Here is a 14,246-nt window from a genome sequence, read left to right as displayed (position 1 = left end):
CCAGGAGCCAGAATTATGTGTGGGCAGGTGCTGTGCAAGGTTTCCTTTGTAAATCTGTAAATAGACCTGCATATTTGCTCAGGCCAAATCTTCTACCAGTTTTGTTATTCATCAGCCCGTGAACAAAGAGTATAAAATTCATTTTATTAAGAGACAGACTGTTAATAGTTTAAACAAAGTCTCCAGTTATTAAAACACATTAGAGCCTGGAGAGTTTTCCTGTACTCAGTGGGCTTTGAAGGGACAAAGTTGAGGGACAAAATTGGGCCTTAGGTATACTTGAGTTAAGAAAATCACTAAGCACACAGTCTTCTAGTACAGTAGTTTCACGAATACAAGCCGCACGGATTATAAGCCGCACCCCCGGTGCCTCGACAATGTTGCTGTCTTTGTCAATAGATAAGCCGCACCCCGAATATTAGCCGCACTTTCGTTCGTCGCGAGAATCCGTGCGCAGCTTTCACAAATTGGCCAATTAGTAAGAGGATCGCGGCATAGCGGGCTTTACTGGCTCGGGGCGGGGCCAGGCAGGCTCGGCCCGCTCATGGTTGCCGACGGGGCCGGGTGGCCCAGCTCAGCGCCACGGCTCGGCGGGGCTGGCCGGGTGGTGCTGCCGCCGCCGCCGGGCTCGCTGGCCCCCCTCTCCCGTCAGCACCGCCCCGCTGCCGCGTTCGCTCGCCCGGCTGGCAGGGCTGCCGCCGCCGCCGCCGGGCTCGCCGTCCGCCCCGCTGCCGCTTTCGCTCGCCCCGCGCCGCGCCTCGCGAGCGCCGCGCCCGCCCCGCGCCGCGCCCGACCCGCGGCGCTTTCGCGGCTCGCGGCGGCGCTTTCGCGGCTCGCGGTTCGCGGTTCGCGGCTCGCGGCTCGCGGCTCGCGGCTCGCGGTTCGCGGCTCGCGGCGGCGCTTTCGCGGCTCGCGGTTCGCGGCTCGCGGCTCGCGGCTCGCGGTTCGCGGCTCGCGGTTCGCGGCTCGCGGCTCGCGGTTCGCGGCTCGCGGCTCGCGGTTCGCGGCTCGCGGCGGCGCTTTCGCGGCTCGCGGCTCGCGGTTCGCGGCTCGCGGCGGCGCTTTCGCGGCTCGCGGTTCGCGGCTCGCGGCTCGCGGCTCGCGGCTCGCGGCTCGCGGCTCGCGGCTCGCGGCTCGCGGTTCGCGGCTCGCGGTTCGCGGCTCGCGGTTCGCGGCTCGCGGTTCGCGGCTCGCGGCGGCGCTTTCGCGGCTCGCGGCTCGCGGTTCGCGGCTCGCGGCTCGCGGCTCGCGGCTCGCGGCTCGCGGTTCGCGGCTCGCGGCGGCGCTTTCGCTCGCCGGGCGGCGCTTTCGCGAGCGCCGCTTTCGCTCGCCCCGCCGGCAGGGCTGCCGCCGCCGCCACCAGGCTCGCCGGCCGCCCCCTCCCGTCTGCACCGCCGCCGCGTTTCCTCGCCCTGGCCGGCACTGCAGGCCCCCGCACCGCCGGGCTCCCCCACGCTGCTGGCCCCGATTATGCTGGGCTTCCCCCGCTGCCAGGCAGCCCCACCCGCCGGCCTTCCTGCTTCTGCCATGCTCCCCTGCACTGCTAGCCCCAGTTCTCCCGGGCTCCTCCGCCCTGCTGGCTCAGGCTCTGCCGCCCGCCCCCGACACTGCTGGCCCCGCCTCTGCCAGGCTTTCCCACCTCTGCCGGGGCCGGCCGGGCTCCAGCTTGGCTTGGGGCTGCCGCGGGCTCTCACTTCCGTGTTGGCAGCTTTTAGAATTTTGTTAATAGATTAGCCGCCCCGGAATATTAGCCGCACTTCCGGGTTTCCACCAAAATTTTGGTCAAATTGGTGCGGCTTGTATTCGTGAAATTACTGTAATTCTCTTTTGTATACATTTCCTTAGCCACATCTGGGCTAGCAGACTTTCTGTCAGGTGTGGAAAGCCCAAATCCCCTCTTGCTTTAGTTGGCTAAAGTGTGCTCACCCCTTTTAGGTGTCTGGCAGAGAAAATGCTGCAGATAAAGGATGTGAAGCTGAGTCCCTGTACAGAGCTGAGACTCCACTTGTGTGGGTGCATTACTGTGAGCTTGCCAGCAGGAAACAGTGCCAGCAGCTCTGAGGCTTTGTTTGGGCCAGCTGCAGGACAGGGGCTCACTGTTTGAAATGGGTCCTGTCTGTTCTCCCTCCCTGAACCTGCTCACTGCCAGGGCTTGTCTGCAGCCTGCCCCATCCACCTCTGCACCAGCAGCTACTCCTGGGGCTCTGCCCTGATCTTGACAGGCACAGGGCAGTGCTCAGTGGTGGGTTTGGAGGAATAGCAGAGGCAAGGCTCTGTGCACACTCCAAAGTGCTGCTGGTTAACACCTGGGATCTCATCATTGCACTATCACCAGGTTCTCTTGAAGTCCATTTTCCACTGAGGCAGTAGGATAATTTCCAGTGTGTCCTGCTACTCACATGTGCCTGAGGATCACTGGCATAAATTATCCTCAGCATGACAGTGACAGAATACTTCCAGCCTCTGAGCATTTGGTTGTCATATTACATCTGACAGTAGGTGATTTCATTGCACTGTGCTGTCCAACAAAATCAAACACTAACAGCACACTTAGCTATTTTGCAGGGTTTTCACAGTGAAATTGAGTGTATGTTTTGTTTTTCTTGGAATCTTGACAATTTAATAGTTATTTAACTGCAACAAATGTTCAACAAAATTCCAGAACCCTGCAGATATGAATCAAAAGAACGGGTCATCTTCCTCCAAGCCATTCCTGCACAATGCACAGTCACTCCATAGGAGTGCTTCATATAAATGAGTTTCCTATTGAGAAATGAATTGACAGCCTCCCTTTATGTGGCTGCCTGGCAGGTAAACTCTTAGATATTTATTAGAAAAAGCTGAAAAGAGACAGTGTCCTTGGAGAAGAAGAATCACCTGGAAATCAAAAGGATTCTTGAGGTGATATATCACCAATTATATTAATCATTCTTTGCACAGCAACCAAAGAAGTGCCAATTTTTGTGCTTTTTCTAAAGTGTGCCTTGAAAAAAGTGCCATGGGGTCCATGTATCAAGTGGATACTTGGGAATCTCTGTTTCATCTACTTTTTTCTTCTAACACTGAAGAACAGTTTTTATTCTCTGTTCCTCTTAAAGATGATGACCTCTTTTTTGTGTTAGCAATGTCTTACAGGACACTCTGGTTGCCATTTCCATTTTTACTGGTTGAGGTTGGTGAATTTTTGTTGATGATTTATTTCGCGTTTGCAAATGGTACCACGGAAAAGTTTTACTTAGAGCAATTACCTTCTCAATTAATTCATATATTAATTTATATACAATTAATTTATAGCAATACATATCACCGTATTTGAAAACTTTCCTCATGTGTAAGCTGCCAAAGCGAGCTGTTCTCAGCTTCCTTTAAGTGAATTTACATTTAAACCAGAAGAGTTAAAGTAGAATTGTACTTCTTTACCAAGTTCTTTTTATGATCATTGTGAAACTGTTTGCCCTTTTGTCTTTTTTTAACTAGATACTGATGATCTTTGACCTTCTTCTAAGAAAATTATTAAAGTTACTTATAGGAAAATTATTAAATTACTAATGTCACAGATTTCATAGGATATTGTCCCACCATTTATTATAACATGCTCAGACTTCTGACCTCAGGTTTTTAATTTCTTGTTTCTATGCTATACCTGTCCATATTACCCCTCCCTGTGTTGACAGTTAGGGACCAGATTTTTTGCTTTCCTGATCATGCTTATTAATGTTCTTCTGCACAAATACGTGGGGAAGGAATTAGGGCAGTAAGTACCAAGTCTCCTCCTGTTTTAATTTGATGTAGTGCTCAGGCCCTTAGACAATATTGTTCCAGTGGAAATGGCATTGCCTACACTTTAATCACTGAACTGCCTTGTCCTCATTGCTTTGTCACACACTTGGATGAGTTTATTAACTCCTAGAAGAGAAAGGTGATTTTGTTTTTTCTGCAGAGTACAGACACTTCTTTGAGCACAGTCACAATAAACAACTCTGACTGAGAGCCCCATGCTGCTTAAAATTCAGATTAATCTTTCTCATGTAATATGCATGAAAGTGTTCCCTAGCATTAATTAAAGCCCATTTCATTTCTTGGTGTACACAGACCCTTTGCTGGGCATGAGTCAAGCCTGTTGTTTTGTCTGAGTGATGGCTGTGTAATAATCTTTTATTATAAATTATGAATGATACAGAAATACCTTAGTTTTGTATCTGGCTCATTCGCTTTCTCTTTTAATTATTTTGTTAGATCTTCTGTTCCTTCCATTGAGTCTGGAGTTTATTTTCATTTCAGTCTTCCTCAGAGTTTGGGTGTAACTCTTTCAAGCTACCTGTCCTTTCAGTGATGCATTCCATGCTCCAGTCTTTTTGTTTTTATTTACTGTCTCAAGTGTAATTGCATACAGCAGCAAGAACTGAGACAATTTGTGTCTGAACACAGACTGACAGCGCCATCAGAGGTGCAAGAACCACCTGGATTTTCTACTTGGTCAATATACTATGTTGTTCTGTTACTATTTCCACTTGGTCCTCTTCATTGCCATCTTTGTCTTCCTGTTTCCTAGGCAAAGGGGTTATTCAGGTATCTGAGCAGTTGTGTTGTATCTCATGAAATAGTAACTCAGCTCCTGGTGGGGCAGGTGTGTAAATGCTCTGCAGACAATCTTCAGATCAAACTGTGGAGCCACAGGACGCCCTGATTCATTCTTTAACATGAGCAAGTCTGCTCAGATCTCTTTCCCATCACCAGGCTGTGCTTTCTGAGGCTGTGATGTGTTTGTAGTCACTGCACATACTGAGCACTTTTCCAGTGATACCTTTAATTAGGCATTCCCCCCTGAGTCAGCAGGCACGCTCTCAGGCTGTGTCAGATGTTCCTCCTGGAGGGCAGCGTGCCAAGCATGTGCCTTCTGTTCTTAACCTTAAACCTGCTCAAGTCCCTGTTCAGCATCATCCCTAAGGAGAAGTTCCACTTGGGTTTACACTCATCCTCTGCCTGGTGAAACTTCCTCTGCTTTCCCCGTTGTCCTCATCTGTTCAGCACTGCAGGAGCTGGTGGGTGACCAGTTCTGCTGTACATGGGATTTGTATCACTGGGCATCCCATCAGGTCAGGCTCTGGGTGTTGATTTTCAGGGAATTCCTTTTGTTTTTTTCCTGGTAGCTCTGGCATTGTAGAGGTGTGTGCTGTAATTCCATGGGCACTCAGAGGTAGTCAGGTGGGACTACACCAGCAGCCTATCATGTCGCCCTGTTACCCCATTCTGGTGGGACTGACACAGTTACTTCATTCCAAAAAGTTGAGTTTTGTAGCTGTCTGGCTGGTTTTGTTGTCCTTCGTGCTCAGAAGCTGGGAAGATAAGTTGTTAGACTTCACATTATTTGGCTCCTGGTTTTGTGGGCTCCAGCTGACAAGCTCAGAAATAATAACCTTAGAATACACAGCAGAGGTCAAATGAAGAATATTTCTCAGCTTTTCCTTGTGTACACTCAGGCTAATATTGTACAGCTCAATATGATCTTAACGTCCCACAAAGTCAGCTCTTTTGTCCTGAATAAATCCAAGGTCCATCCAGGTCCTCAGCTGCTGGCAATAGTGATTTCTCTTTAGCACAATTTTGAATTTATTTAAAGGCTGTCATACCAAGTGCATGGCGAGGACTAATACCCAGTTTCCAACCCTTACAGCTTGAAATGTATGCTCAGTAATTTTGTATTTTACTCAGTTTGTTGGTTCATCTTGCTTTCTGGAAATCCATTTTTTCTCGTGTGGAGTTGGGGACCACAGATGTGTGTGCACTCTTCATCCCCCCTCCAGGCTGAAGATGCAGTAGGGTTGTGCAGTGATCAGGTCTAAGCTTGCTTCAGAATAAATGACTTGTGCCCATGTCAGAGGTTCTTGTTGACAGCCCAGATTTCCTGCTGGCTCCTGAGCAGCTTTCTTGGGCATCCCCAGTGTGCCCCCATTTCTGTTCTGGTGGTGCTGCTGTCAGCACAGAAGGGTTTTGTATCAGCTGGCTCTGAGTCCAGCTGGGTCTGAGCTGGTGCTTGATGTAATAACACAGTGTAAGTGTGCCACCAGAGCTGCTGGCAGCGTTTGCCTGCAGCACAGGTTACTGACAGGCTCTGCTTTGCCCTGGAGATCTCCACATCCTAAATTATTGCATAAAGGAAGGTATTTCTTTCTATTTTCTACAGATTATAAGTCTTCATTGGGGTGTAAAGAGATTTTATATCCTCAGGCCTCTATACATTGACGTCTATTTTCCTTTGTGTTTCAGACTGCTTTTCATATTGTCCCCAGATTATCAGACCATGCTCAAAGTAAAAGTTACTGTCTATCTCAGTACCCTTGGACAGAAGGGGAAAATAAAGTAGTGTAGGATACTTTAGATACTTTTTAGATACTTTTTATATTAAATCGATAGTGTAGGATGTTCTTCTTAGGTTAAAGGAAGAAAGAATTTATTTGTGGTCTGTGGAATGCAGGTGGGCAGGTGGAGGGGAAGATCATTATATGCCATTACATTAAAATGTTCATGTAAGTCTGTTTCAGAGTCCAGTAGGATCACAAATTTTACCATTTTGTTTCTTTTTCTTGATAATCAGTCCTGTTAATGGGAATTGGGCACCCCCTGCACAATCCAGTCTCTAATCTCATCAGAGATCTCAACTCTGTATGTAATGATCACCTCATCTGCTTCTTGGTTTCAATTAAAGCATCTCTCAGTTGGTCTCAAACCCAGGACTTAACAAACATCTTCATCAGTACTGTTTCATTATTGCTATTATTCTGGGTAATAGCAAACTACATCTTTGTCTCTTTTCCTACAAGGAGATAAAAGTAATGTCAATTTATTTTCTCAGTTCTTGATCCTGTGACAGAGAGAGGTGTTTGTCTTGAGAGGCAAAATTCTCTAGGTTTCTTCTCTGTTGCCTGTCATCAAAACAAAACAAAACAAAAAAGGAAAAAAGAAACTCATGCTAATGCCTTCCATGCAGGTTGCCAGGTTCTCCTCTTGATACCTCTCAAGCTACTCATGTTCTTGTGTTCTTTTCGATTTAATCTTTATACAGCATATGTAAATAATTTTGTGGGTTTTATGGCCTTTTTATTTTTTCAGGTAAACTATTGAAAAGTTATTGAATAAAGACTTAATTCATAATTCATAAATTCATCAAAATTCTTCCACTAAAAATTACTGAGTGGAAAAACCAAAACAATACAACTAGCAATAGTAAAAACATTAAAGAACTATAAATATTAGTAACTAATACCAGAATGTACACATACATTTTTTATGTATCTTGGTGGTCAAACTCCACAGCTGCCAAAAGATGTAGTTGTTTATGGTGCAGATTTGAGTGAGATATTTCTATTTTGTATTTAAGCAATTGCAGTTATTTTAAACACTAAAGCAGCCCTGCTTTTATCAGAAAGTATTTAATGTTAGATGTTTCTGTTTTTGCCTTTTAAAAAAATATTTTTTACAATTGTTTTCAACTTTGTTATGGCAAGCACTGCAAAATGCATTTCAGAGAGGAGGGCCCAGTTAATTCAGCAATGGATTCCATCTGTGTTGACGTTGGCTGCACAGCCCAGCCCGCCCCAGCTGTATGAAGTAACTGGTGCTCCAGCAGGGTGGAAATCAGACAAGCACCATTTGTGTTTCATTTCCTTTTTTCTTTCTTTTTGAATAACATTTTGTCTAAAAACAAGGTTTTGGTTTTTTTCTCCTGATCTTTATTGGAACCTCTCATTTGTCCCTGGATAAAATACAGCTTTGAAACCTCAGTGCTGTGTCAAGTCAAAATTGGAATGACTCAGGACATGTATTTCCTGGGTGAATGAGGTTCAATAATGATAAGAATTCCATATATTGTATACACCTGATGCAAAAAATGGTTTAAGGCTAGACCAAGAAATTAATTTGTCTAATGAAAAGCGTGGTAAGAGTCTATACTGCCCCAGGAACAAACTGTGACCCCAGCTAACAAGAACAAGGTTCTGCTCACTTGTGTGAGGAGGAAAAATCAACTCTCTGGAGGCAGTACCACCTCTTGTGTCTAGCACTTCACACAAAGGTGATATGTGTAGAGCAATTCATAATTGCCGTCCATGTTAATTTTTAATGTCCCTTATGCCTGTTGTGCAGCAACAGCTAACCTTGAAAGACTCATTTATTTTGTCATGATATGCAGGTTGCCAATTTGATTTTTTTTCAGCAAAATTACAGTGTCACTATACTAAGAGTCATATTTTTCTTTATTTTGCTTCTTTGATAGATAATTTCTATCTATTTCTATAATTTCTATAATTTTCAGCAAAGCTGATCTTTGAGCAAACATCATTTGGTTCACATTGTAGGTAATAGTAATTGCCAACTGTTATTTGAAATTGATTGTGACATAAGAAGTTGGCTGTATAATTTGATAATAGAAGTACTATTAATGTTAATTTCAATATGACCAGGAATTTCTGCGTTCAGTCACAAATCAGTTCATTGTTCATGAAAAAGTTTCTGGTTTTAGTTGGTGGGCAAAGGTAAGTCCATGCTGGATGAGCTGAAAGGCAGGGTTAGTCACCAACTCCTTGCCTTCCTGCACACTGGGAATGCAGGAGCTCTTACCTGCAAGGTAGAATAAGCTACCTGATACAAATTTAACTACAGAGCACTCTAAGGTGAGACTCTTCTTAGTGATGGTGTTAAGAATTAGGTGACATGCGTAGGTGTGTAATCACAATGAGATTTAGAGATGTCTGGCTTTGAAATATTCAAAGATGAATCCAGCCCTGAGAGTGCCCACAGAAGTAATTTCACTACAGTTAATGGCACATGTTATTAAAGCTCAGGCTCCTCCCAGGTAACTTCAGGTCTGCAGCAGAAGGGGAGCATAGTCCCTGTGGCCTCATCTGTGTGATGTGGAAGAAGGCTCTGCTGGACTGGTCAGCCCACCTGAGCCCAGAAGTGTCTGTCTGACCAATTTCTCACTTCAGTATCTCCATTCATTCCCTTAGTTTTACTCTGGATCACTCCAGTGCAGACAAACACCACTGCATCTCTGTCATTACATGAAAAACAAAATTAAAAAGAAAGATATATTGAAAAAGTTTTACTGCAGAAATGTGCCTCTGCTTGCAAGTTTAATTTTTGTAATCATGCAATGAACCATTGGTGCTGAAAAAAGGCTTCAGTGTTTTCTCTGAAACAGAAATAGGAAACTAAAAACTTGTGGCAAATATGAATGGGTTCCATAAAATACAGTTGTTTTGGTACTTGTTAAGGGAAGAGAACAGTTAAGTCATGTGGAAGAAGTCACAAAGTACAGTAAATTCACGAATACAAGCCGCACTGAGTATAAGCCGCATCTCTGGGTGTTGGCAAATGTTTCGGTTTTTGTCCATAGATAAGCCGCACACGAATATAAGCCGCTCTGTCGTTCGCAGCGAGGACCCGCGTGCAATTAGTAACAGAACCGCGGGAGGGCGGGGTTTACTGGCTGAGCTAAGGCTGTGCAGGCTCGGCCCGCTAGGGGCCGCTGACGGGGCCAGGTGGCCCAGCCCGGTGCTGCCGCTCGGGGCCGGCCGCCGCTGCCACTGGGTTTGGTCACCCCGGGTCGGCGCTGCCCCGCAGTGGCAGGCAGGGACGGAGCTTCCCCCGCTCCTACGGCAGCGGCGGCGGGCGGAGACGGAGCTTTCCCGCGCCCGTGGCGCCGGCGGCGGGCGCGGACAAAGCACCCCGCCTCCTCCCCGGGCCGTGGCAATGGCGGCGCCGCCCGCCCCCCCCTCCTCCCCTGGGCTGCGGCAGAGGAGGGAAGAAGAGAGCTCTCCCGCCTCTCTCCCCGCCCCCCGTGCTGCCTGCAGGGACCCAGGGCAACACAGTAACACTGTAACAATTGCGAAATGCGGGCTTTTACTGGCAGGTGCTTGGCTCGGCACTCTGGCTGGCACGTCTGGGGTTGTAAATGTCAGAAAATTATTCAGATATTAGCCGCACTTCCGGGTTTCCACCAAAATTTTTGTCAAATTACTGCGGCTTGTATTCGTGAAATTACTGTACAAAATTTACTTTGTTATTTTATCAACATACCAACAGTTGGTCAGTTTTAAATTTAAATCAGGTTTATATTTAAAAGAAGCATTTTAGAATTTGACCTAATATTTGACATATTTACTTTATCATGTAATAGTTTCTTGATGTTTCAAACTTTTCCTTGTTTGTAGCTCACTTTTCATTATGTAGAAATAGCATTATAAGCATTAATACGTATATTGAGAATTGATTTGCCATTGAAAAAACACCTATCATGAAAATACAGTTAAATTTTCTGTTCTTAGTCTCCGCCAGGCCAGGCTATTTAACTTTTCTAAAGTGTCCAACCAAACTGCTGTTTGGTGCTGTAATGTGAATTATTTCAGGTGTAAAACACTAATAAATAAGCCTTAGCACTGTAAAGTGGTCTATGCATAGAAATATCTTTCCTACACCGACCCATTAGATTTCCAGTTCTTGATTGGAGAACTGTATCTTTTCAGCATTTTTACCACTTAATGCTGTTGTAGAGAAAAATTCTTTTAATGTAGCTGTTATATTGATTTTGATCCTTAGCAATGACAAGTAGGGTTCTACAGTGTTCATCATCTCCAAAAGACTCAGTTGGAGGACGTGCAAGAAGGTTTTGTTTCCTTATCATGAGTAGAGGTACAGGACTGGACAATAATGATAGATTTTAAAATGTATCAGTATGTTACAAAGCATAATTAGTTTCTTTACTACTTCAAGTATCAACGTTTAATTATTTCTGTTTTGTAATAACAACATATGAGGAACTTGAGATCTGGGCTTGCTTCTCATCTAAAAGATATTACCTTCAGAACATTTAATTGAGCCTTCCAGAGCCTTGCCTTTAGAGATAGCTAGCATAAGAAACAGTCACAAGAGCAGGGTTTGTGAAGTGGTTGCATTGGCACTGATCATGAGCAGATGTTCTGTCCATGTTTAATTGAGCACCTTGTTGGTCTGTAATGACTTTTTCTTATTTTTTTTCATTTAGCCACCAGATAATGGGCCTCCACCACTGCCAACATCTTCCCTTCCTGAAGGCTATTACGAAGAGGCAGTGCCACTTAGTCCTGGGAAGGCTCCTGAGTACATCACTTCCAGTGAGTAAGATATTTCCAGGCGCTTTCTGAGCAATACAATTCAGCATTTTTAGTTTGGGAGAACTCCATCTCTGTTGGTGCTGTGTGTGTTGTAAGTGTTGCTTTGACAGTTTGGGCCAGGTCTGGTTATTCTCACTGGCTGTGCATTGGATTGGTTTGCAGAATTGTTTTTGTGTGCTCAAAGCAGGCTCCTTTTACAGAAAACTAAACTGGGTGCTCAATAAGGAGCATGTAAACAGGTTTTAACAGCTATTGGAGACAGAGGGTCCAAATTAGACTGCTTTGAACCACAGACAGTGGGGGCATTGGACCAGGAGTCCAGAGTCAATTATTGCCCAGAGTAAACCTCTCTAAATTGATCACACTGTGAGTGTGGGGGTCTCAGAAACTGATACTGACCTGCACATCTGCCTGCTGTGCTTCTATTGCACTGAATTCCTTGCTAAAATAGACAAATTTAAAAAAAAGGTATTATTGGAAAGATGTGATTTGCAGCCTTTCTGATGACACATTGTGGAAGGAGATGAGCTGGTCACAGCAGCTCCCACAAACCATGTGTGATGTCCTTGGCAGTTCTTTTTGACCACTCATTCAGGGCAGTAGGCAGAGGGCTGCCTCTGGCTGTCTACCAGAATGTTCTTCTGCAACACTCAAATGTTCTTTTTCATACCCAAATACTTCCCCAAAGACCTTCAGTGGAACTGTGTGAGAGCACCCTGATGAAACACTGAAATGACTGCTGTGACCTTTACACAGAGTCAGTCAATAGCATTTATGTGCCATCTTTTTGCTGCTTTTTTATTGGCTGGGGTAATTTATCACTTGTGTAGAGCTGATTTATCACTAATCATTATTTTCTATGGTCCAAAGATTAAAGGCATATCTTCCCCTATGTTATAGCTATTTTAATTATTTTGAATTATCTCTCTGTTCTGAAAACATGCATAGGAGTCACTTTAAAACTAAAATACCATTCATTGTACATTGCACCAACTGATGTTATCTAGCAGCTTTTAATTAACCTAAGAAATTCAAGGTAAGAAAGAGTTTCATGTACTGGAAAACAAATGAAAGAACATACTGACTTAGAAGAGCAGCAGAATCACTCTTATCTTCATTTCCTCTCTTGAAATGCTGCAGGGTGGTCCTGCTACACCCTGTAACCCAGTGAGCTTCTGACTTGAGTTTTGTCTTTAAGCAAGAACCATGCTTAGGTAGAAAAATATTAATAGTGCAAATATTAATAGTACTGCTAAAAAGCCTAGGGAAAAACAAGACAAAGTATGAAGCTGATTTCTTATTGTACTTAACCATTTAAATGCTTAAAACTATTCAGGATATCAACCTTAAAAGTTCATTAATAATCCCATAATTTAAGTATATATATCTCCAGACATGTAAAGCTGCTTGCTGAGATTTTGTTGTATTTTCTTATGTTCTGAACTTTATCATATCTCAAAAATTGTGTTAAAAAACATACTTTCTTCACAGGTAATGAAGTTGCTTTTAAAGTCAATGTGCAATTAGCAATGCATCTTTGCTCATGCAAAACAGCCACTAAATCTCGTTGTGTGGTGATTAAAATCAGCTACCAAAGTGTATTAAAAGATATAACTGTAGCTGTGTGGAGTATTTGAGATGGAGAAGACAATAGAAAAAAGTGCCTTCTTCTAAGAAGTGCAAGAATGCACCTGTTGAGATAGATATAATTAAGTAAATATTCCTATGGAATATTTTTGTGAAGTCATCAATAGCAAGGTGACTTACATACCTTGTGTCTTACCTGTAAACAGGCACTGAAGAAAAATTGCCCAACATGGTCATGAAAATGAAATACCCATAACTTTCCCAGGTTCCTCTAATTGGTTTATAAATAAGTGCATGCATGTAGATGAAAGCAAGAGTATGTATGACTTGTCTGGTAACTCTCTGTATCAGAAGCTACCGATCTGTATAATATGCCTAAATTAATACAGACTAGTCTTAGGAATACACTATTGCAAATAATATGGAAGTCCACTGTGATTTTCACCCCATAACAGTGGGAAATTTTTGTGAACACGAAGGTGAAAAGCCAATGTCAAAAGAAGTTGGATTGATCAGAAAGTGCAAAATGTGCAAAACCTGATAGATTAGCAGCATCAGAGTGTGTTGTATCAGTGCATCCTTACCTCTGAGACTTCAATAAACTTAAATGCACTTTGTTTTGGAGAAAGAGACATTTTTCTCCACATGCTAGTTTGTGTCTCAGAGCCTGGAAAGCTTGTTCTGGATGTGATGGAGCAGTTTGGAGAGCAAGCAGTAGAAGCAGGACGTGGTGAAGAGGAGCCAAGTTTCATCAGGGTTGATATGAGCACTTCAGGGTGGGCATCCTTCCTGCTGTGAGTCACACAAGAAACTCCTCCTCTGACCAAGATTCCCACAAAGCAAGAAGGGAGACATGAGGAGTTTTTAATGGGCAGGATATGGCAGCAGATCCCCAAAGATCCCATCAGCCTGGGTCACGATGGGAGTCTCGGAAGCTCCTGTTGGCTTTCAGCCTCCTAGAAACAGAGATTTGGATAAAACTGCAGCTGCAGTGCCAGCAGAGTCCCTGTGCTGAGCATACAGCTTATGGCTAGCAGGAAATCTGCACTTGGAATGCTTGTGAGCCACGGAGGAAATACCTGTAGGGTGTTAAACATGCAGAACTTCAGTTTCTACTGTGAAGTCCCAATCAACACTTTCTATGGTTAATTTTTTTTCTGGAAACTGGGACAATTTGCTGTAAGAAAATAAAGAATAGTCTTCAATGTTGTGAGGCAAAACTAATGATTTAACTAAGTAAAGTTGCTAGTAATAAAGCAAGATTGTTGCATGGGGCTTATAGTCAGAAGAAAACTTTTTTGTAAAGGGCAAGGGGGTGACCTGTAATTTTATCTAAGGTGAAAGATTCTTTACTCCCATAGGAAAAAGTTAAATCATGTTCTCAACAGGGAAGAAAAACAGTGTATTGAAACAGATTCAATTTTTTCATCCTTTTGAATGATACACTTAAAAATGTAGTCTTCTGATAGAAAAGTTTCTGTCATGCAGACTTCCCATCTTCAGAGTGCA

General features: G+C 44.0%; 1 protein-coding gene across 5 annotated transcripts in view; it reads left to right on the top strand.

Moving 5' to 3' along the window:
* The window catches only part of AFAP1 (actin filament associated protein 1), a 115,449-nt gene that overhangs the window by 57,247 nt on the left and 43,956 nt on the right, over positions 1-14,246 (top strand). For all 5 annotated transcript variants that reach the window (XM_033060075.1, XM_033060074.1, XM_033060077.1 and 2 more), the window contains exon 4: positions 11,042-11,150. In XM_033060075.1, the coding sequence (XP_032915966.1) occupies positions 11,042-11,150 (109 nt within the window). The remainder of the gene's footprint in view (positions 1-11,041; positions 11,151-14,246) is intronic.

Source organism: Catharus ustulatus, chromosome 5, assembly GCF_009819885.2.
Source record: "Catharus ustulatus isolate bCatUst1 chromosome 5, bCatUst1.pri.v2, whole genome shotgun sequence".
In the NCBI taxonomy this organism is placed as follows: domain Eukaryota; kingdom Metazoa; phylum Chordata; class Aves; order Passeriformes; family Turdidae; genus Catharus; species Catharus ustulatus.
Note: the sequence above shows the minus strand (reverse complement) of the source record. Positions and strands in the feature narration are given on the sequence as shown.